The 24,353-nt window shown below is 43.8% G+C and overlaps 1 protein-coding gene across 2 annotated transcripts; it reads right to left on the reverse strand.

Annotated features, from left to right (window-relative positions):
• Positions 1-956: 956 nt before the first annotated feature.
• On the reverse strand, positions 957-17,599 carry LOC148034113 (Translation elongation factor EF1A/initiation factor IF2gamma family protein). 2 transcript variants are annotated; one of them, XM_087682125.1, is made up of 11 exons: positions 17,156-17,599; positions 16,691-16,864; positions 16,387-16,590; positions 16,115-16,192; positions 3,235-3,572; positions 3,027-3,137; positions 2,448-2,944; positions 2,152-2,320; positions 1,842-2,081; positions 1,462-1,596; positions 957-1,343 (listed from the first exon to the last, which is right to left on the reverse strand). In XM_087682125.1, the coding sequence occupies exons 1-11, from the start codon at positions 17,298-17,300 to the stop codon at positions 1,221-1,223; spliced, it is 2,214 nt and encodes a 737-aa protein (XP_087538251.1). In that variant the 5' UTR covers positions 17,301-17,599; the 3' UTR covers positions 957-1,220. The 2 variants fall into 2 exon arrangements, with proteins under 2 accessions (XP_087538251.1, XP_087538253.1); XM_087682127.1 differs by lacking the exon at positions 16,115-16,192 and having other exon boundaries at positions 958-1,343.
• Positions 17,600-24,353: the final 6,754 nt, after the last annotated feature.

The raw sequence follows: 24,353 nt of genomic DNA on the forward strand, positions 1-24,353 counted from the left end.
GAAATCAAGATCCGTCTCATCAACATTGTTTCAGAGTTTCCTCTGCTCCTCCCCAATCCTCCTGAGGTCTCTTGCCAGAGACTTGCTGCATGGCAAGATCAGTAGAGGGACTACCAGATGCCAAAGAGGAAAGCAGGGGTTCAATGCCATTAAAGATAGTGGCATGGCACCACCTCCACAGTAAACAGGGTGTCAAACACATCTTTCACTTCAACAGCAACAACAACAACAACAAAAAGCTTTCTACTTCTACAATGTTAGAGAGAGAACAGCCTATGCACAACGTGTACGATGTTACAGTAATTATGCCTACATGGTTGAGGCACAATTAGTAGAATTTCACACCTCCTCAGAAAAATGATTACATTAAAACCAACTTTATCAAAAGCATTCTCTTTCGACGTAACTTGCTAACCATGTTTTTAAGACATGTCTAGTAACATTCCTTGTTATGTAAGGTCACACAAGGCTATTTCAAACTTTCCTTGCAATCATGAATCTGATACATGATGTCAAATGCATGAAGTTCCAAACGTAACAGGACAATTCTTCACAATAACAATTACACACACACTACAAGGCATGTGCTTGCTGTAATCATGATTTCACATATGCAGAAGCATAATCTTCTTGTGCTGTTAGCAATGCTTATCAACCACGTTCGCATAGCCATGTTTGTAAAAATGCTTCATTTTACAACAGTTTCCATCTGAAATAGTTTAGAGCCAAAGGCTATACTACTGGGGCGCTTCTTTGATCTGATGATGATGAAAAGTAGGAATTGTTACTATGTGATCAGAAGAATTATATCAAAATGACAACAGACATCTCACTGACCATGTCCATGGAATGTGATACTATTCATATTCACTGTTTAGCATATTGGCTTACTCCAACAGTGTTTTCCACCTACTAGAAAATCTCAAAGCCTTTAAAGCAGATTAGACATCACAATGGTCAGGTTATTCATTAAGAAATATATATATTTTTTTTATTTTTTATTTTTTTAAATCATTTATAATACGTCAAGTTTGCTTCCCTGAAGGAATTTACATCCAAGCTGTATAACTGTCCAATGTAGTTATGAACTCCTTTCCCAAAAGCTTTCAACGCACTCTATCAAATGGTTGCACAAAACTTGGTTGTGCTGGTAAAAGAGCACAGCACAAAAGGCAATGTTATATCCAAACACCAACCATGGTCATAGAGATTCTCAATGATCAACCAATGACTCGAGTGACTACTCCAACTGCAAGTGTCTTTCCTCTATCCCGCAATGAGACTCTTCCAAGTGCCTTATACCTAGAATATTCTTCAAGGCACACATCTCGTTCAGGAACCACCTGCTCCCCACACAAAAACCAATTATTGTACATTACTGTACAACTCATAGAAGCATAAGGTTGGCTATGAATAGAAACCTCTTCACATCCTCCCTGAAAAGTATGACCAGCACAGTACCTCAATAATTGCGCTTTGATTAGCCAGAAGACAACGAGGTTTTTTCTTGGAAATTTCTCCTGATTTCTGGTCCAGCAAAGCAACCAACTCCATAATTTTGGCAGGCTCCTTCAGATGATGACAATGAAATATCACCTGAAAACAACAAACCTCTAGAAAGCTTTCAGTACACTACAACCTGGACATTGCTCCAACATGGACACACAATTCTAGCAAGTAAACTCCATTGGCATATAGCCTCCTGACTAAAGAAAGAGCACCATATACCAGACAGTTATCCCTGTGATTTGCAATAATTAAACTGTAATAGCAGAACACTTGATATGCCACTACATGTTTTAACCAAAAACTTTGTTTTAAATAAATGAAGAGAGAGAAACCTGTGATCCACGAAGAAGAGGACCCGAGTGTTCAAGCACCAGCACCTTAAGTTCCAGGTGAGACGCTACCGGCACACTGTAGTCTGGGTGGCATAAAACTCCACCTTGAAGTAGACTTGAGGGCTCCACTCCTTGCAATCCAATTTCAACATTGTCCCCAGCTCTTGCAATAGAGCACGGTTTTCCATCTTGTTCAATTACTTTTACAGTTGCTACATTTCCAGCAGGCATCACAAGAACCTAAAGGACAAGTTTTACCTATTAGCTTTCACAAAGCTCTGCTAAAATCTGACCACTAAATTAACCATACCTTTGAGCCTAGTTTGATTGCTCCACCCACAACTTTTCCGCTTACAGCAGCTTGACCCAAAGTACGAGACTTCATTGTCTCAGCAATAGGCATTCGAAATGGTTTTGCAACATCCCTTGCAGAAGGTTCAAATGTATCAATTGCTTCTAAAAGGGTAGGTCCTGAGCACCTAACCACATCACATCAAAGTGAATGATGAAATAAAACCAGCTACATACAATAGGCCTAAAGAAACTAACAAATCACAGTTAGCCAGAATATGACAAGTTAGATCTTAGATATGTTGATATACCAACCATGTCTTTAGCTTGCCATTAGATGGCTGTGAGACCAAATTTTGATTCTCCATAGCACTCAAAGGAACCCATTTAATGCCTAAATCCTTGAAGCCACAGTGCCTTAGAAAAGGACGAAGTGTGGCTTTAATAGCATTGAACCTAGCTTGGGAGTAGTCAACAGCATCCATTTTGTTAACCACTACAATTATCTGCTCAATTCCAAAACTACGGATAAGTTGTGTGTGCTCTCTGGTCTGGCCTGCACCTTGGCCCTCCCCTTCCATGCCAGCTTCAAATGCACCAATAGAAGCATCTACCACTAGAATAGCTGCATCTGCTTGGGAAGCACCAGATATCATATTTGGAACAAAATCCTTGTGGCCTGGTGAGTCCAGCAAAATTACTCGAAACTTTGGAGTCTCAAAAGTGGCTACAGCAACAGTCATCGTCACTCCTCTCGCCCTTTCTTCCAAACTTTCATCAAGGACCCATGCATACGAGAAGGATCCCTTTCCCTGATCCATGTAAAAACTAAATAAACATGATACAGATGGCCAAAAATAAAGTCACCTAGCTAATATTTGGACCATTTGATACCATTTGCTTGGCTTCTTTTTCATATTTGTGAATATCTTTCTGAGAAACCTTGCCAAGGACATGAAGAGCTCTTCCCATCAGTGTAGATTTCCCAGCATCCACATGCCCCACCTGCAAAAAACTGACGTGAGACCTCAATCCTTAACTGATCTAGTCAGATCATTTACCTGCTTGAATTAACTCAACATAGTATTGCCTTGGTTCTTACAATTGCAAGATGGAGAAGTTGTTTGTTTTCATGCTCTAACCCTTCAAATATCCAGCTTTCTGGTTCATATGCATCCAAACGATGTGCACCACATTTAACCACAGTTCCTTGAAGATTATCATGTGGACTGAGATTGGTAGCTTTTAATCTTTCAGAAATAAATGCTTCAGTTTTCTGCATGTTTGAAGTAGTCTCTTTTTTTGAATCTTTTGATTTTAACCCTTGGCCCTGAGTAGGTTGCCTAGCAGACTTTGCCATTAAGGGCAAACCTGCTTCCTCTTTTGCCGCTGTATTTTTTGTGAAAGACAATGAGGTACTTTTTATTGGAAATGCTTTGCCTGCAGGTATAAACAGAAATTTGATCATTGACACAATTCTCTAATTGACTGTTCCAACTGCACATAAAAGGGGAATTCCAAAACAGACCTTATTAACTTATAAAAGACAAAGAACAGAAAAAGCTAAAGCATGCAAACCAATTCAACTTCTAAAAGTGACAAACAGTGCCAAGGCTAAAGCAATTACAGGACAAAATGGTTCCATCAGACAATTTATCCCAAGCATATAGTCAAGTGCAAACACCACCTTGAGGCAGAGCTAACACGACGGTCCAAATGCTCACTCTAAGCGTCATATCCCTCACTTCGTTCTTGAGAACAGCAATCATTTGTAAAGAGGAGGATGTTACATCCTTGGACATAGAGAATGGGCATCTGCAACATTGTTCACAACCTTCAGTTGCTTAATGACTAGATGTGAACAGACCTTTAGGCTAGGGCAGCTAAGGAGGGCTATATAAAGAACTATGTAGCTAATTTATGCCACATTAAGTAGGCCCACCAATGGCTGTCACATATGTACATTAGGATGGTGTGGGTTGGTGGTATGGGATGCCAGCCCTTGTAACATAAATCATAACTTTGGCCACTATGCTGACAGCCCTAGAAGGGTGATCCCATTTGGCTATTTTGCTGGGAAAAGAGTCTAATGTCATGACTATGGCTTTTGTGGTCTCATGTGCCAATTGGATACTAGGTGGACATTTTCTTGAGAATGCATGTATGTGTTTAAGAGGCAACCTCTTGACTAGTTATGTGGGAGACTAGGGCAGCTTCCTATTTCCATATGACCTCTGTGGCAAGGATGGTGTCCTTAAATGGTTCTCCTTTGAGCACGCTAGAGGGATGATGACCTTTTATGGTTCCCCTATATGTGCTTTCCCAAGGCACACCCAAACCAAACACTCATGAAATGGCTATGGGTAGGTGAGAGGGCTCTCTGTAGTCGACTCCCAAAGGGATGATAGCCTTAGATGGTTCTTCTTTGATATGGAGAGTTGATGGAGATATACATGTCCTTTCTAGACACGAGACTCACTAAGTGTACATAATTGACTCCACTAACAGGTGATTTCATAATAAACACATTGGCCAACGTTAGTGCCTACGTGTTATAGGAATTTTACCTGTACTCCTTTGTAGCTAGGGTGCACATGGAGTATTCTTGGTCTACAAAGTTATTTTCTAGCTAGCTGATATCTATTCATTGTGACTCATTTTAGTGCATAACAAAGGACTTATGTTACTAATTAGTACTGATTCTCATGCTAACCTTGATTGATTATAGATTCAATTGATGTGTAGAGGGATGGCGACCTTGATTACCAAGCAAAGTTAAGCATTCAACTGATTTCTTATCAAAGAATCATTGTATTATTTTGACATATTATTGAAGGTCTATGAGTCCATACTTTATCTCAATGTAACACAAAAGTATGATCTATTTCCATAAGGGCTATTTTTTGGCACAAGCTTTACAATTCATAAAATGTATACATTGAGGAGAGACCTCTCAATGCATGGGGGCAAATTGTACCTATCTTGTGCCGTTCACTTGCTTTTAGTTCTCTTTCAAGTCCTTTTTGGGTTTTGAGAGAGAGAGAGAGAGAGAGAGAGAGAGAGAGTGTGTGTGTGTGTGTGTGTAACCAGCCTTCCTTCCGTGAATGGGTGGAAAGTCCCTGATTACAACTTAATTACAGCAGCAAACAATAAATACAAATCTGAAAATACAAATTTACCTACTGATCTTGGACAATGCACACCCGATTGGCCCCAAAATTGGCGCCCCTTCCGGTATTTCTTTAGCTTCATTGAAGAAAAAGTTGATTTACAATGGGATTCTCCCATTCCGTTTCAGTATTTTTGCTAAGAAACCCTTCACCCACACTTTGTGTTTTTGCGTTTTGCGTTTAGGGTTTGCAGCCCCCAAAAGGGGCGCCATCCTAGACCGAATGTGCCTATTTATAGGCCACTCTCTCATTCATTCACTACGGCTGATTCATTCAGTCCATCACCTCTTCTCTCCAGCCTCTCCACTACCCTCACACCCCTTCAAGAGGACAATGCGGTTTGTGGTTCATGGCTGTCTTCATCATCTTCCTTGTGCTACGGCACCCTTGGTCCCTTGTATCACATTCACTCCATGATTCGGAACTTCATCATTTCATTCATCAGAGTTTCTTCTCTCTTCTCTTCTCTTCTCCATGTTTGCCGAGTTCACTCTGTGTTCCTCCCCGCAAACCCTACTGTCTCGCTGGTACATCATCTTTTGACATGGTATCAGAGTTGGATCTGCTCAAACAGTGGCAAAGATCCTCCACTCCAATGAAGGCAAAGACCGGTGGCGGGTTCGGATCCACTTCTCTTCTTCTTCCGCTACATCAAAATCTCGTTTTTGCAGATTTCAGGTGTTTCAGCTTGCTGCCCACACCCTGTTGGCGGAGGACATCTCAGCCGAAGCTGTCCATTGCTGTCTCCATCAGTTGGCGCCTGATTTCCAGCCCTCTTCACGTAGTTTGGAGCTAATTCTAGCCAAACAACTGCTTTTCCTGTGCAGACCTGCTGTCGTACAGCCTTCCACATCATCACAATCCTGTTGCGTGCGTTTTTAGTCTTTCTCTCTCCTACAAGCTGTCCTACCTGCGTTTTTAGTCTCTCTCTCCTGTTGCCTACGTTTTTAGTATCTCTCTCCTACAGACTGTCTTGCTTGAGTTTTTAGTCTTTCTCTCTCCTACAGGTTGTCCTACCCACATTTTCAGTCTTCCTCTCTCTTGAAAGCTGTCCTGCCTACGTTTTCAATCTTTCTCTCACCTGCTGCCTGCGTTTTTAGTCTTTCTCTCTCCTCACCTTCGTTTTTCTACTGGTTGCAACCTCTTACTGCTGGTCACATCCTCCTCCCACTAGCAGCTCACTTCCAGCCCTTCCACTACCCTCCCACCCCTTGAGGCGGACATTGCGGTTTGTGCTTCACACTACCCTCACACCCCTTGAGGCGGACATTGCGGTTCATGGTTCATGGTGGCTGACCTCTTCCTTCTTCAGCAAGGCACACTGGTATCTATGGCTTCTTTACCAATAGATGACCAGACTATTGGGTGCTCCTACTGTGGCATCATCGGACACACCACCGATGCTTGCCGACTTCGACCTTTGCTCCCCACCCCTCCGGAGTACATGCGTCTTCCACCAGGCACTCCTTGTGCCACCTCTCCTTTCTGGGCCACAAAGATTGTTTTGCATCGGCTATCAAAGTACTATACTCAAGGCAATAAGACGCATCCGATGCACACTAAGTCCTTTCAAGCACACGGAGGATCGATTGGCACTAAGACCTCCTGGAGATCGTCGCAATGCCAACAGCAGTCTTCTCCCACTTATTTTTAGGTACAATGGCTTCCACGCCCTACGGATCTGCACTCCGCTCCATCGAGAGACAATGATTGTTTGATACCGTCTCCTCATCAGTCTACTCCTTCAAGAGACAATGGTTGCTCGACTCCTTCCTCTTCTTCAGCTATCCAGTTCGCTCCACTGAGAGACAGCGATTGTTGCCCACCTCTTGCTCATTCTGAGCCCCACGCTTCCCCACACTCGACTACTCAGGTTCAAGAGGCTAATTATGGAAGCTCTTCGGCACCCCAGATACCTTCTTTGGCCCGACTGGCGGCACTTCCTTCATCATCAGACATTTCAGAGTCCGTGATCCATGAGTTTTTGAATTCCCTCTCTACTTCAGAGGGGGATTCAAAGGGGAATGTTATTTCTTTGCCCTCAAAGGGGGCATCTACTTCTTCTTTGACTTCAACGAGGGCCCCTCCACCTCTCACCTCAGAGGGGAAACCTACTCCACATGAAGTTCTTCACCCATCCTCTACTTTCTTGGGGTGGCTGTCTTCGACCTGTCATCTCTTCTACTGATACCCATGATCTTCAAGTACCACCTAGATCGTGATCTCGGAGGTTCAGCTATGACTTGGTGGCGAGGCCTTTGTATCCCTTTCAGCATGGATGCACGGACCTAGTGGCTTCTCTCCCGAGGTTAAGTTTCGGGTTCTCCAGTTCACTCTGTCTATTGTTCTTTACTGCAAGTTCCCTTTCCGGTGGAAATCTTGGATCTTAGGGATCCTCTACATCTTCTTCCTCCTCTTCTCTTCTTGCCTCGGTCACTTGGTTAGCTTGGAGCCACCTCCTGAGATCGAGTACAGGCATATCCTTATGGTTCTCGGCACCACACAAAGTCCGACATTCTTCCTATGCATTATGTTTTTCCATCATCTTTATACCAGGGCGCTTGGGCAAGTGAACAATTTCCCCACAAGGGACACTGTCCAAGTGGCACTTGCTGCATGAGCATTCTTCAGCATGTAGTGCTGCATCTCCACCTCACTCTTCTCTTGTTCCCCTTTTTGGGCCTGAGAGGGGGTGTTGAGAAACCCTTCACCCGCGGTTTGCGTTTTGCGTTTAGGGTTTGCAGCCCCCAAAAGGGGCGCCATCCTAGACTGACTGTGCCTATTTATAGGCCACTCTCTCATTCATTCACTACAGCTGATTCATTCAGTCCATCACCTCTTCTCTCCAACCTCTCCATTGCCCTCACACCCCTTCAGGAGGACATTGCGGTTCGTGGTTCGTAGATGTCTTCATTATCTTCTTTGTGCTACAGCACCCTTGGTCCCTTGTATCACATTCACTCCATGATTCGGAACTTCATCATTCCATTCATCAAAGTTTCTTCTCTCTTCTCTTCTCTTCTCCATGTTTGCCGAGTTCACTCCGTGTTCCTCCCCGCAAACCCTACTGTCTCACTGGTACGTCATCTTTTGACAATTTCAACTCCCCTTGCTGTCCAAAGTGACCCGCAAGTTTTCAATCTATTTTGCCCCTTGATTCGGGCACTCAATTGGCCTTCACCCACTTCATAGACGATGGAAATGCCCCAAATTCAATGATTGGCTAGTCCTCAAACCTGAATTCAGCTAAATTTCACCTTCAACCTTGTTGAATCCAAGTCTTGGAGCTTCCAATTTCTGGCACGCTTTCCAAGGCTGCTGCTAAACACTAATTTTTGCTGTAAATTAGGATTTACAATAGAGAAATTTGCAATTTCTCAGCCTCCAAGGGTCCAAATGTTGAGATCTTCAGAGCAAGGCTGTGAAATGGCTAGGAGATGAGAGGGAAAGCTGTAGAGAGAGAAAATTCAGAGTTTTGTCATGAAGAATGACTGAAAATCAGTCAAGTGCAGCTGCTGCCCTGCCAAACAGCATGTAGATGCAAAGAACTGAAGAAAATCAGTCATTCACTGCTGCTGCCCTACCTCAACAGCTAGTAGATGCTGCCTCTTGCTGTTGATTGGTCTTCTTTTGCCCCTGGCTGCCTCAGAAGGTCCTCCAATGGCTGCAAATCAAACCAACAACCCCCTCTCCCTCTCTCTTGCAGGCTGAATTTATAGAAATGCCTCTCTCCAGTCTCTAAAGACGTTTTTCAGTCTTGAATGGGCATTTTTTACAAGTGGCAGCCTTCCCAAACGGTTTTTTCAGCATTTTCCATAATTAAATATTAATTTTCAGTTTTAAAATACTGAAAATTAATCTAATAATTATTTTGGTGCCCTGAAAATAATGACTGACCAATAATTAAATTAGCTAGGCAACTTCCATTTCCGAGTGTCTCTGCGCCATCTTTGACCATCAGATTGGCGTTAGGTACCATTAAACGCCACTTTTCTAGTGTCACCAACTAACACTTACCGCCAACAAATGGATGACCTAGGCCAACAATTGGCACCAGATACCACCAAGTACCTGTGCAACATAACTTACAACAACTTTTGCCTTTGACATCCCATGATTTCCTGGAGTCCCGAGCTTATAAATTTACTCTAACCCCAGTTACACCTCACATGTGCAACGTTTACTTAACCATGTGATTAAAAATTAATCCACATGCTAAGTGAGGTTTCAAAAATACATATCCTCATGACAAAGAGAGAGAGGGGTGAGAGAGAGACTAAGTTCAAGCTTCCAACAATCGCTACACTTGGAATATGCATCCACTATATACAACAATGATATCCAAGCAATATTTTGCTGATAGGATTCCAATTGCCTAACATCTTCCATAAAGGTGAACCTCTTAAAGTGTGACCTCTATAGTTAATCTCATCAAAATGGACTCGACGAAAAAATTTACATCAGTAGAACTAGTCAAATCCCCATAATTTACTCAAGCATTGATGAAGAATTGCCCAATATTGCAGGTGCTTCTTTACCAAACCATGGGATAGTATCCCTAAAAAGGTGGTCCCATTGTCGCTTTCTCAAACAGAAAAAGCCAACAACTCTTTCTCTTGAGTGGTGTAATGGTCTTGACACTGGGTGAGCTCACAACTCTCAAAACGCAATAGGTCAACTATTTATTATAAGGCTACACCTACAGCATAATCATTAGTGTGTGTATGAATTTCATAAGGTTTATTCGGATTGATGATTTGCAATATGCACTCACAAGTCCAAACAATAGGTGGACTTATGTACCCTTGAGCAAATGGGTCAAGGGTTCAATAATCTTAGCATAGTTCTTAATGAACTTTCAAAAGAATTTAGTAAAACTTAAAAAAGATTCCACTTGCTTGGTGGTCTTTAGAATAGGCAATCAAGCCTTGCTTGTATGTTCTCGAAGTTAATTAAAATGCCATCAATCGAGATGGCATATCCAAGGTACAAAATCTTCATGCAAAATAAATTGTAGTTATATAGTTTTTGCAAATAACTTCTCCTATCTTAAGAAATGTAAGATGACACATGAGTGATTTGCATGTTTCTTTAATGACTTACTAGAAATCAATATGTCATCACAAAAGACAACTATCCACTTTTTGGATATAGATGTAACAAATCGTTCATCGTTTGATGGAGAGTCACAAGAGTATTTGTCAATCCAAAAGGTAGGGCCAAGAATTGATAGTGTCCTTGTGTGCGAAACTCAATTTTTAGGACATCCTTAAGAGCTATTTGTATCTCATGGGATTCCAACATAAAATCAATCTTGATGAAGTACTTTGCACCACAAATCAATCAATAAGGAAGCTATCTTGTCCTCCTCTTTTGGCCTAAAAGGCAAGGGAGAGTACCTTTGAAGCCAATCCTCCAAGCTCGACTGGATCAACCTATAGTCTCTTGGAATTCGAAAGTAATACAGCAGAAAGAATAAACCCTTGACCAACCAAGAATAACAACATCCTAGAGAGTCTTCAAGCCCAATCTCACCATCCTATTAAATCTAACCCTTTGCAATTGCTTGTTAGGCCAATCAAGCAGCTTGGATGTAGCCAAAACCTCTACTTGCAAAGAATTTACTACCTATGAGAACCCTGCTAGTGGCCGATCTGTAAAGTGCGGAGACCCCACGAATCCAAGCCTAGAGAAAACCCAACCTGACCATGGTGCCCTCTAGGAAATCCCAGACCACCCTGTCATAAGCTTTCTCGAAATCCAAGAGTAGTTCGGCCAGACTCTGCCTGCTGTGCTGGGCACACTCTGTCAAAGAATGTGAATACATTGTCGAGGATGCTCCTATCCTGGACAAAGCTTGTCTGTGTGTCATGGATAATGCCTGGAAGCACAGGGCGTAATCGCCTACCAATCATCTTTGCCAGTACCTTGTAAGCCACTGACAATAATATAGTCAGTCTCCACTGGGAAAGCTCCAACCTGTCTCCCCCTTTGGGGAGACAAGTCTCACCACCTCCCAGAAGGTAGTGAAGAAGGCCTTAGAGAGGCCATCCTCTCCCGGGCATTTCTGCCCATCCTATGTATGGAAGGCCTCCTCAAGTTCCTTCTCTGTGAAGGGGGCTAGGAGGGAGCGTCCCATCTCCTCTATGACGAGGGACGGGATGTGATCCCAAACCTGATGTCTACATCGATGTCCCCTGGCTGAAGCTGTCTCCTGCTGGAACAAGCCCCTGTGGTAGTCAGTGGCAATCTCCATCACCTCGTCTGGGCTAGAACGAGTCCTCCCATACTGATCTCAAAGGCTGCGTATCTGCACTCCTGAGGTGCAAGGCTAGTGCACCTAGAAAAACTCCTTGCACATCGTGTCCCCTTTCCATGCCCAGAAAGTTGCTGAGGCGCAGAAGAAAAACTCTGAGCACCTATCCTCAAGGCCAGCAATGGCAGCTCTCGCGCACACCTCCTGCGCCTGAAGGGTGGAATCCCCTAGTGCCTCCTATAATACTCTGCGTGGCTGGAAGGTCCTGCCGAAGTGCTCTCTCCTCCTCCTAGCTTTGCTGCCTGGCCTCTATGGCTGCCTCTTGGCAAATGCTACTCGACTGGGCTAGGACTTCTGCAACCTCCTCTATGATCCGGTCCCTCTTGCCCCATTCCCTGGTCAAAATCTGCTCAATCTGTCTCATCACCTCCTCCCTTCTATAGATCGAGTCCGGGATCCGACAAGATCGTGCGTCAAGGGCAGATGCTAGAGGATCAAGTGTCAGGAGCACCGAACAATGATCGCGGACAACGTGGTGCCCGCCAATTGCCCAATCTGACCTCCGCAAGAGCATCCCCACTCTCCCACATAAAACCTATCCAACCGCTTCAACGAGACACCACCTAGCCGCATGTATCCCCAAGAGAAATCCAATAGCCTCTCCCTCCTGTGGAAGGCAGGATCTCTCCAGGTGTCACATGCTCCTACTGCCAGTAAGAAGACCTCCCATGCCTCCTGAGTCCTACTCATCCCCAATCATGCCTTGGCAGTTTCTGCCTCTGCCCTGCTGGTCCTCTAAAGCTTCCAGGTTGTTGAAGTCTCCTCCAATAATCCAAGAGTCCACCTCTGGAAGTCCATCCACAATCTCCACCTAGAACCTACTACGTGCCCTAACCTCAGTAGGGGCATAGACATTGAGGACTCCAAGGCATGAGTCCCCAATATCCAGTCTGATCCATAGAACCCTCCCTGCCACTATCGTCCCGTGGTCTCGTACACAGGCGGTGAGACTCGAGCCAATAGAGGTGCATACGCCTTCGCTCCTGCTGTGGGCACAGATGGCGTGCTCCCAATAGGTGTGCAAGCTTCCCGAGAGAACCTTCCCTACCCTCTGAACCTGGGTAGGGGTGAGCTTGTGCTCCTGTAGAAGATGTCGATCCGATTGGCAAGGGTAGATTGCAGCTCTTGCCGAACAATCAACTTCCTGGAGCCGCGTGCCGCACTATAGTGGAGGCTATTCACGTTTCAAGATACAAGGTGTAAACTCATGGGGAGATCTGTGACTGACCGAACAGACATCTATTCGGCGTGGGCGTTGCAGACGAAGAAGAAGAGCTATGAGCCATGCGGATGCGCTTTGCTACCGGCCTAGATGGTGAACTTCATTCCCCAATGGTAGTCCTCAAACGTACCATGGGGGTGATGGATGCGCCTGGTGGTACCACCAAGGCATCAATCAACCAAGCTGAGAAGCGAGACTCCATACACTGGTAGAAAAAGGGCGCATGTGCCAAGGGCCACTCAATCACATTTGTTGGCGCTCTCCACTGCGGGGGGGGCTCGAAAGATAATGCTCAGATGAGGAACCTCAGCCCCTACCCACCAATTGATCTCCATCATGCAGCCTGGCCACTGCTGGGAGAAGAGTGTCAAGCCCCCTTCTCCCATCCACTGAGAGATGTGGTCAGCCACCTGGCTCTTCACCTCCTCCTCTACATGAGTCGTCATCCATCCTCCTGTGTGAGAAGTCTGACAAAAGAAGGCGTGATTTGGTCCATCCAGTGGTGCTAGTAGATGGAACTTGCCGCACCTAGCCTTGCATACCATGAAGAGTCCCACCTCTAGGGGTAGTGGGAAGACTCCGCGCTCCGCAACTCTCAAATAAGACCTCAGCCCACTACGAAAAAAGTCCTACAGTAGCAGCTGCGCCTGTCTCGGGTAAGTGTGGTGTGTGGCATGGACAGATGAGCTGGTGGTTGTGTGAGGGGGGTAGGAGGGATTGGGGATCTGATGGGTGGAAGATGTCGACGTTTGGGGCTCCTCTCCTGTGGGGGGAGACGGGGATGGGAGGGGGAGGGGTCGCCCGAACTGGGTGTATATCAGGGGAGGGAGGGCAGGGGGGGCGGTGCCGTGTCTCTAGGGGAGGGGTGTATGCTAGGGTCGGGGGGGAGGGGGTGGGGGCTATGGGCCCTTAGGTGATGCGGCTTGAAACGCCTCTGTGGGGGTTGCATGTGGAGATATGTGGACTTGTCGAGCGCGGCGGAGCGGGGGGCGGGGGGGGGGGGGGGCCGACCTCTCTCTCCATCACCCTGCCATGGCTGTGTCTGAGGAGTTCCCTGCGGTCCCCCTTGCCGTCTCCCTCTCTATCGTCTCTGTACTCGTGTCGTCCGTGGGCCTGTAGGCGCGGCCGCCCTCGCACCGAAGCACGTACACTCTTGCCTGATGCCAAAAGTCATGGCAACGTAGGCATTGCCCTGGCTGCCCCATCACAATGACCTGCTGCCTAAAGGAGTGCCCATCCGCCTCAATCTCTAGGAACTATGGGATATTCTTGACCTCTTTCACTGCCACCCATATCTTTGGGACTCCTGCTACTGTCACTGCATCCACGAAAGACACGGGAAGGATAGTGCCGAAGAGCCTTCCAAAGTCTTCCACCAGCTAGCAATACTCTATCACCAGGCCAAGGAAGAGAAGGGTGACCAGGTGCTGAAGAAACCTGTTGTGGAGTGCAAATGCCTCCACAGTAAAGCCACTATACCAAGGGACCACGTATATGACCCCCTTTGTGGTTGCATATGGTGAACTGGCAAGTAACTCACGAGCTGCGTATGCTAAATTGAGCCAGACCATGAACATCCCTTGGCCCATTAGGACCACCTCCACGATCTGCGTTGTGCCGATGCGCAACATGGAGTGGAGCCAGTCCCGAAGTTGGGCCCTGGCTAGGGAACGTCCTACTACCTGACCATAAATCGTTGTTTACTTTAGCTCCAGCTCCTTAGCTCGAACGGCTAAGAGCTGCTCGTTAGAGAGGACAATGTGCAAGGTGTTTGACTGGGGGGCACTCGCTGAGTGCGCCGGCGTCTAACCAGAGGTTTCCATTGCGCATCCCTTCTGAGAGAACTACCAATCACATCGCAGTGCTACCTGAGGGGGGGAAGTTGCTGCAGATAGAGGGAGCAACTGGAGGGTTGGGGGAGCAATGGCGAGGGGGAGGGGAAGCTGTTGTTTTTGGCCGTGTGTGTGTGGGGTGGGTGTGTGTGTGTGTGTGTGTGTGTGTGTTGGGGGGGGGGGGGGGGGGGGGGGACAAGGTGAAGAAACGGCCACTGACAATGGCGCAAACGATCTGGGGGCGGGCGCGATCAGACGGAGCAGGGGGGCACGATCGATCTGGGGGGCGGGGGCAATGAGACGGAGGAGGGGGGGAGCTTGCGACGTGACGGGTGTTAAGCTCTCGCTGTATTGTAATGTTGTGCAGGAACAATCTAGTTCCACTTGTATTATGTTTTCTAATCTGGTTCTAAGTGTTGAATTTGTATGACAGTTCAGTTCTACTGCTCTTTATTTATCAAAGGTCTGTTTCAGCTGCACAAGCAGACATAATCTGGTATGAAGGCTTCTGTCACAAGAAATGCAGATCCAGGCTGCAACTATCCCACAAACAGCAATCGTCCAATCAGAGTGCTTCAGTTCTTGAGACTCGCACTAGTTAGTATTGTTGATCAGATTGCCATATGCACTCCACACAATACATTTCAGCATCAGTACCATTTGTAGAAGTTCTATACTTTTCTTACCTTTCTCCAAATGCCCATGTGAGCAAAAGCATGTCATGGATATGCCGCAAAGTAATACAAGTTTCTCTATCTATTTCAGTTCTACATTCTTTAGTTTTTGTATTTCCTTCCCGTTCCACATTCTTTCATTACTGAATTGGGGCTACTAATAGCAGTTTAGTATTACAAGTACCCAACCAATTTCTAAAACCAAAAAGAATCTAGTCAATTCCCACATAATCCCCAAAGGTCATATAGTCTCCAGTGAACCCTCAAATTAAGAAGGCCTCCTTTGATCACAATTGGCATACTAGTTAGAAAAAGATGTGATTGGCCACTGGATGCACAAATTGTCACCATCAATAATTCTGTTCTCATTACCTACATGTATAAGGAAATAGAAGCACAAGATGCTGAACCACCAACTACCACTTCCTACTATTTCCAGCTTCAGTAGATTTCCAGAAGTCAGTTGAATAAGTAAAGTGTAAGGAACAGTATGGCAGCAACACCTCTTTCATCTATGATCAGTACACACAATCAGAAGGGGTCAAAAAAATGAAGTAGAAGTGACTGAGATATGCTTGTGCCATCTACCAATGTTGTCTAATTTGTACTAAACTGGTCAATGTTATTGCTTACCAAGAAAATTTAAAAAACAAAAGCAAAAGGAAAGAGCCTCAACATGAGCAGCATGAGTTCATGCAGCTCCTTAAAATGTTCTACATATTGATGCAGGTCAATCTTCGCCAACAAGCAAAACTCAAAAGACCTTACCAGCAGAACTTTTGATGCCAGTTTGTTTTCCCACCAGAACCAAGTCGTCAGGTGAAGGGGTGTCAAACTTGAATGGCACTGTATATATGCCCACTAGACAATTCAGCACCTACAAAAAGCTTCATGGCCATATTGACTGAGCTCTGACTAAAGAGCATTCATCTAGAGGAAAAACTAACAACCCATACAAGAGAAATTGGATTCCAAAATACTGTTTAATTATTCGGAGAACACTAAGCCAAAAATATAGTTCTTTATGATTGGATGCAAACCTATCCCCACATTTGTGTGTCTCTGACTCAAGGCTGCTGACGATATTGACTCTGCTTTAATACTTAAGTTTGAACTCAAACGCGCCATCAATCTGTCTTTCACTTGCTGGAGGATGCTACCAGTTTTCAACTTCCCTCGAGGCAATGGAGTAAATAGAGATTTTGCCAAAGATGAGGCAGCTGCCAAGTTGCATGCCATTTTGGCTGCAGGGACACATGAAGTTTATATACATTACACACAGATTCAAGCACTACGCCACAAGTTTTACAACTGTGTCATAGGACCTGAGTTGTATTATGTTACCTGTATCTGAGAGGGGAGGAGCACGACTATGTCTGATCACTCCGCAAATGTCACATGATTTTAAGTGCTGGGCATTGTCAAGTAAGCAAACAGAACATGTCCACAGCTTAGAATTGCTCTGAGCAATGGTTAGGACATGCTGTTGCCCGGACTGTGGCATTGCATCGGATTGCACTGGTCAGAAAAAAACACGACAGACTGAGAAAGGAGACGGCTCTATCATTCCAGTTGTCTGTAAGGAGCCTAAGACGTGCATGAACACAGAATCGATATCGTGCGGACCAATGGCTATTGAAAACTCCAAAAAAACGAAAATATCAAAATGAGCTCGAAAGTGCTAGAATCGATTTCGCATCCACCACGCTAAAGTGCGAGAAAATAGCCTCACAGCGAAAGACGAGTTGGACAAAATGAGACGGTGGCAAAGGAGTCCCTCCAAATGAGTGCAATATACAAGAGACGTACCTCGTTCTGCATACAGGGGATGATCATCGCGGGAAGATGGACCACCATAATCGTCGTCGTCGTAGTACTCTTCATCGTCGTAGTAATCATCGTCGCCGTAATCATCCTCATCGTAGCCTGCCGGAAGCTTACCTTTCCGAGCCATGAGACATGAAAAACCAGCAAGATCTGTCACAATAAAGTGTTGGCTGATATAGCCAGGAAGAAGCCGTTTGCAGGGGCACAAGTGTGCAGCTAAGAAGGCCAAAGTTGGAGGAGTTTTTGCCAGTCATCTCTCCTCCATCGTGGGCACTCGTCCATAGAAGCCGCCCAGCTATGAGAGATTGCCCGAAGCCTTTTGAGAGAGAGAGAAACCGAGGATCAGCGAGGCGGAAACCTTGCTCACTTTGAAAGACCGTTCTCTAACGAGGAGTTGCAATTCGTTATCACAACTTACAAGATGAGAACGGTGAAGATGATAGGGCCAAATCGAATACCTACGGAAGGTGTTCCAAGCACTAGGGAAGCTTTGCTGTCAAGGTCTCTACAATATGCTCAACACAATAAGGTACTAGGCGCTCCGCACCTAGACTCGCCTTGGCGCTTCGTGTCGGGCGGGCGCGATTTTTGGGGGGGGAGGGGGGGGTGCTGGACGCGTGGCACTCGCCCCCGCATTCTCTTTCTTTTTTGTGGGGAAGGTGGGGGGCTGCCACGTGGCACCCACCCCCCACCTCTCCTTAAGTAATAGTATAGATGAAGGTATGTCTTCTAAAGAGTGTTGGTTTTAGGGTTGTTGGAATATACACACGCTTTGGAGAATAAGAAGCTTGAGAGCATACAATACAAAGTGTATTGAGTGGTATCAATATATGAGATTAACAACTAAGTATGCATTGAAGTAAATAGGCATATATACAAGGTCATGGGAAAAAGAGCATCCTAGAGAGAGAAAAAGTGCCTCGACAATCTGAGGTGTATTCACACACATTACTACTAAAATATGGTAATAAATCCCCCTCAAAAGTGATGGTCAAACAAGAGCTAGCACTCATGTATAGGGAAGTGCCAAGCCCAATGGATTGCAATCAATACACAAAGGGGAGTGAACCCAAAGCTTTACAAAAATATTTGATCTTCTCGCAAGGCAAAGCCCTTGTGAAAGATCTACAAGGTTATCCTTTGCTAGCAATAGGCCAAGTTGATCCCTCCTATAGAGAGTCTTTCCCTAACATAATGATATGCACCTCGATGTGCTTAGCACGTCATGGAACATTGGGCTCCATGCAATTGCCAATGTGCTCTAATTGTCAATAAAGATGGTGGTGGCATATGACTTTCCTAACGCCCAAATTAGCCAATGAATTTAAGCCAAACATACTTAACTCTAACTATGAAAACTACTCTCTCACTACTCTATACTCAACTTCACAATTTATGTCATGATGGGTTGCTTATTGCTCAACCATAATATGCATGAGTTGCTAGGCATAAAGCAAAAGATTGCTTGTGGATACACCAGTATCATAACAACTAACCCGGTCAAAATCCAAAAAAGCATGTAAATCTAGTAGTACTACTCTACCTTGGGATAAAAGGAGGAGGGCAAGAAGTGAGTTTTTAGAGCAAGTTTTTTTTAGCAATCCCCCCAATTTTGCTCCACATAGTTTAACTTCTTCCATTTGTAATTGCAACCACCACTACCAACTCCATCTCCACTTGCAATAGCATCAACACCTCCACCACCACCACAACTTCTCCTCCTCCACCACCATCTCTTACTCCTCCTTCTTCCCCTTCTTTCCCCTCTCTCTCTCTCTCTCTCTCTCTCTCTCTCTCTCTCTCAATGCCTTCTCCCTCCCATTTACCAATTACTTGAGGGCTGCACTTCTTCTATCTACTCTTATTGATGAAAACCTCCTCCTCTCTCACCATTAAGAACTAGCTCTTTGTATACTACACTAGTTGAAGGGAGTGAGCCTTGAGTGGAAGCCCGCGAACAAAAGCAAAAGCTATGGTGAAAGGAGCAAGAGAGCAAGAGTAAGAGACACAAGATGTGGGAACTCCAACAGACAATTTTTTCTCATGTAAATCGCCTTTCAAAAACGTAGTTTTGATGTCCAATTGATGTACATTCCAAGCATTATGAGTTGCTAATGCACAAATGCTACAAAATGTTATCATATGGCAACAAAGGTCTCATCAAAGTCCATGCCCTTCTGTTGAGTATAAACCCTTTGCCACAACTCAAGCTTATAAGGATCAACACCACCATTTGACCCATGCTCTGACTTCTAAACCCACTTAGTGCTAATGCCTTTTTGCTTTGAGGCAAGTCACATAAGAATCAATTATCATTTTCTATAGTAACATTATATTTAGATTGCATAGTAGCCATCCAATTTTTTGAATTTTTGGCCTCTTGAAAAGCAACATGATCATCCTCATCACACATGCTAGAAATAGCCAATACATACCAAATGGATGCATGAGGCAATCTGAGAATTAGGAGTATGATTTGGCAAAGGTGCATCCAATTTATTATGATGCAATGATTGCATGATGTATTTTGGCATAGTCTTGGATTTCTCAATCTTTACTCTTTTATTAAGAAGAGTATTATTCACATCTGTAGCAAAGATAGGCTGATTTTTAGATTCATGAGAAACCTAGGTGGACTGAAAAACTATGTCATTTGGTGTTACATAATATGACCATACACCATTGAAAAGAGAAAATAAAGTGTCATAGTTATATTTTGAGCATAGATCTATCTCTTTGGTACAAGAAAGTAAATGTTGAACAACATTTTCCACAAAGACAACATCACAGCTAAGTGAATATGCTTAGTTTGCATACGATATACCTTATAACCTTTGCTTTCAATATTGTAATCAACAAAGATGCACTTTAGTATTGTCATCCAAGTTCTTGCATTGTTGCATTAGTGTTAATGCATAAGCTAGGTAACCAAAAACATGCAAATGAGAAACATATAGCTTCTTATCATGCCAAGCCTCCTATAGAGTGATAGATTGCAATCCCTTGGTGGGACACCTATTAAGTACAAAAGTTGCACACAAAATTGCCTCGAGCTAGAAACTACATGGCTAAGCTTGACTTTTAATCATGCATTATGACAACTCACCATGGCTATTTCACTCAGCTATACAATTTTGATGTGGTGTATATGGGACTATAAATTGGTGTTTTGTTCCATGTTCAACAATGTTTGCATTAAATTCTTTAGAAATGCACTTATCCCCCCCCCCCCCCCAAAAAAAAAAAAACAGAATGAAGAGTGCCCATTTATGTCTTAACAAATTTTAAGCCATACCAACAAACTGTCTGAAGTACAAAAACACTTCAAACTTATCTTTCAAACCATATACCTACACGTGCCTAGAGTAATCATCATTGAATGTCACTAAGTACAAGTAATTGCGAAATGGGGGTATTTGCATTAGACCACAAACATCACTATGTGTGAAGCCTAAAGGTGCGAATATAGATGTTTGGGATAAAATGGATGAGCTTGCATGCTCTACTATCACGTTGAAGCTCTTTAAATTAGTGCCATTAATGTAGGACAAAAGTGGTGGTGCATATGGCATACGGAAAAAGCCTTATAACCTATTTGAAAAACATAGTTTGCATCGAATGTATGTGGTCCCATGCCCCTTTAGTTGCTAGGTGGTGCAAAGTACTTTGTCACATCATTCATTGATGATTACTCACATAAGGTCTGGGCTTACCCTATTGTTACTCACTAGGTGGTGTGAAGTACTTTGTCACATCATTCATTGATGATTACTCACATAAGGTTTGGGCTTACCCTATTAAGCATAGTTAGGATGTCTTGTCTACCTTTCAGTGTTGGCTTGCTCTTGTTGAGAGGCAATCTAGGTATAGGTTGAAATGCCTAAGGTTAGATAATGGGGTTGAGTATGTCTCAAAATCTTTTGAGTAGTTTTATGATGAGTAGGGTATTAAGCATCATTTGAGCACCCCCTACACCCCTCCCCAGAATGGTAGTATTGAATGCATGAATAGGATGATTCAAGAGAGAGTCAGCAACATACTTAGCTAGGTAGGCTTATCCTAGCACTTTTGGGTTGAGGCAGTTACTACTACCGTATATTTGATTAATAGTTTCCCGCACCGTTATTGATTACCAGGTTATAGAGGAGGTATGGACTGGAAAACCTCCATCCTATGCTCATTTGCACGTCTTTGGTTGTGAGCTATTTGTGAAGCATTCTGTTATGTTCCCAAAGATAAGTGCAATAAGTTGGATCCTAACTCCATGAAATGCATCTTTCTTGGTTATGGAGATGTAGATGAGATGGGTCATCACCTATGGAATCCACAAGTTTGTTAGGTTATCTATAGCCATGATGTCATTTTCCATGAGGAAAAGATGCATAAGGAGCTTGAGCAGGTGATTGAGGTATGTAGGGTGATCTTTTAGGAGGAGTCTATAGCCAACTAGGCAGCCAATAGTAGTAGCTAATTTTGCAGTGGCGCAGGTCCTACCTGCTGTGCAGAATCAACTTGCTTTGAGACACTCTAGTAGAGCTCGATGTTAGTCGCCTTGAGTGCTTTATGCCCTCCATGGATTATGTTATGGTAATATATAGCCTTTCTCTTATGATGAGGCCATGCATAGAGATGATAATCACTCATGGGATAGGGCTATGCAGTTGGAGTTTGACTCCTTACAAAGTAACCATACATGGGATTTGGTTCCTTTTCCTAGTGGCAAGAAGGCATTTCCATGCAAATGGATATACAAGTTGAAAAGTATCCTTGTCCACCCCAAGCTCACGTATAATGCTAGATTGGTAGCTAAGGGTTTCAAGCAGGAATATGGTGTTGACTTCGATGAAGTCCTTTCTCTTGTGGTCAAAATGACAACCTTACACTTGGTACTAACATTGGTTGCTCACCTTGATCTTGACCTTTATTAGATATATGTAATGACAACTTTTTTACATGGGGACTTGCATGATGAAATCTATATGTAGCAGCCTAAGGGCTTTGGGGAAAAAGGAGGGAACACTTAGTGTGCCAGTTGAGAAAGAGCCTGTATGGCCTAAAGCAGGCACTTAGGGAATGGTACTACAAGTTTAATGCTTTTATGCATTCATAGGAATATAGCTATAGTGCTATGGATCTATGTTTACGCATGAAGAAGGCTCATGATGGCAACCTTATGATTTTGGTACTCCATGTGGATGATATGCTTATTGTTAGGAGAGCTCATGATGAGTTAGATACCTTGAAAACTCAAGTTAAGTAGAGCTTTGAGATGAAGGACATGAAACATGCCTTGTTCATTCTTGGGATGCACATCATGCACAATTGTTCTAAGGAACTCCTTTATCTGTCATAGAAGGAGTATATCTAAAAAGTCATTGAGCAGTTTCATATACAGGATAGTAAGTCTATTGGTTGTTCTTTATCTTCTCATGTGAAGGTTAGTTAGGCCTATTTTTCACAATCTAATGAGTAGAAGGTCAAGATGGATAAGATCCCTTATGCATTCACTGTGGGTAGTTTGATGTATGCAATGATAGCCACTCGTCTTGACATAGCATTTGTAGTGGGAGTTGTGGAACGATATATGGCTACACCTAGTAGACAACATTGGGATACCATCTAGGGTATCATGAGGTATTTGAAGGGTACAACAGCTATGTGCATATGTTATGGTGGTGGCCAGGATATAGAGGTTGTGGGATACACTAACTTTGATTATGTGAACATGTAGACATCCACCTCTAGCTATGTCTTCATCTTAGCTAGAGGTGATGTTTCTTGGATGTCAAGGGTGCAAAAATGATTGGGCCTCTCTACTATCGAGGTCAAGTATGTTGCAGCCATTGAGGCTTGCAAGCAGGCTCTTTGGTTAGGCCATTTGCTAGTGGGATACCTTGATATTGCTAATGTGGTCCCTCCATTGCATTCGGATTTTATGAGTGTTATCCAGTTAGCCAAGAATCCAGTCTTCCGTGAGAAGACGAAACACATTGAGATGCGTTGATACTTTATCAAAGAGGTCATTGAGGACAAGTCTGTTGACCTTGCCAAGATCTCAACAGACCAAAATTCTACAGATCTGCTCACAAAAAGTCTCTCACTGAAGCATTTTGCCTTTCTTAGAAAGTTGATGTGCATTGGATGAGATGACGTCTTTTCTCATCATGTTATACTTATTTACATTTGTACTTTGTCACTTTTTTCTCGTTCTCTCCTCACTAGGGACACATTCACCTTTAAGTGGGAGGTTGTTGGGAGTAAAGGTGCTCGTGTCTAACTTCTTGTGTATTACAACACGAACAATACACACACACCTATACACTATAGGTGGCGGGCATCCATCACTATCACTTTCTTCTTTATTCTTTCAATGACATTTGAATAAAGGGAAGGCCGGTCACGCATTGTGATTGTTGGGGTTCCCACGTTTCTCTCTCTCTCTCTCTCTCTCTCTCTCTCTCTCTCTCTCTCTCTCTCTCTCTCTCTCTCTCTCTCTCTCTCTCTCTCTCACCACAGCTCTTGCTTCCCTCGCATGCTTCCACTTCGGGCTCAAGTCTCCCTTCATTGTGTACATGTAGAGAAGACAGAAGAAGCTCAATAGATTTCGATGGAGCTCTTGTACAATTGTTGAAATTAGAGGGAGGAAGCTAATAGAGAGACATTCCCTCTACCTTCACTCACCCCCTAGTAGATGGTATCTCCTCCAAGAGTGTTGTGTCCCTATGTGGTACCCTCTACCCCTTTATATATTGGTATGGGAGTTGCTTTTGCATTTGTAGCTTATATCATTGATGATTAATACAAAAGCTACCTAATTTGAGTATTTTATTTCTTAGATTTGAAAGTATCCATGTTTTTACATATTTAGGAATCCAAAAAAGCAAAAATGCAACCATTTTTCACTCGTATGATGCAGCTCTCCATAAAAATCCCTACACATTGGATAGAACTTAGAATGCCCATAACTTTTGATTTAAAACTCACAATTCAAATCCGTTTGAATCGTAGAGATCTTATGATGATCTCTACAAATTTGTCATTTCATTGTATATTTTTGAGAAAGTTTAAAAATGTCAAAATTCAATCTAGTTTATGATTTGCAACAATCCCTACTAATATCTTTTTAAAAAATCAATAAAGGCAATATGATACTCTTAAATGTTACTATTGATATATAACA

Source organism: Lygodium microphyllum, chromosome 7, assembly GCF_053477565.2.
Source record: "Lygodium microphyllum isolate KBCC chromosome 7, Lygodium_microphyllum_v1.1.10, whole genome shotgun sequence".
NCBI lineage: Eukaryota > Viridiplantae > Streptophyta > Polypodiopsida > Schizaeales > Lygodiaceae > Lygodium > Lygodium microphyllum.

Excerpts from the sequence above, each read along its gene's own strand:
- LOC148034113 (XM_087682125.1), bottom strand. The coding sequence starts at position 17,300 with ATGGCTCGGAAAGGTAAGCTTCCGGCAGGCTACGATGAGGATGATTAC. Across the intron at positions 16,193-16,386 it reads ACACACAAATGTGGGGATAG|TGCCATTCAAGTTTGACACC; the intron begins GTTTGCATCCAA and ends GCATATATACAG. Across the intron at positions 2,945-3,026 it reads AAAAAGAAGCCAAGCAAATG|GGAAAGGGATCCTTCTCGTA; the intron begins GTATCAAATGGT and ends TACATGGATCAG.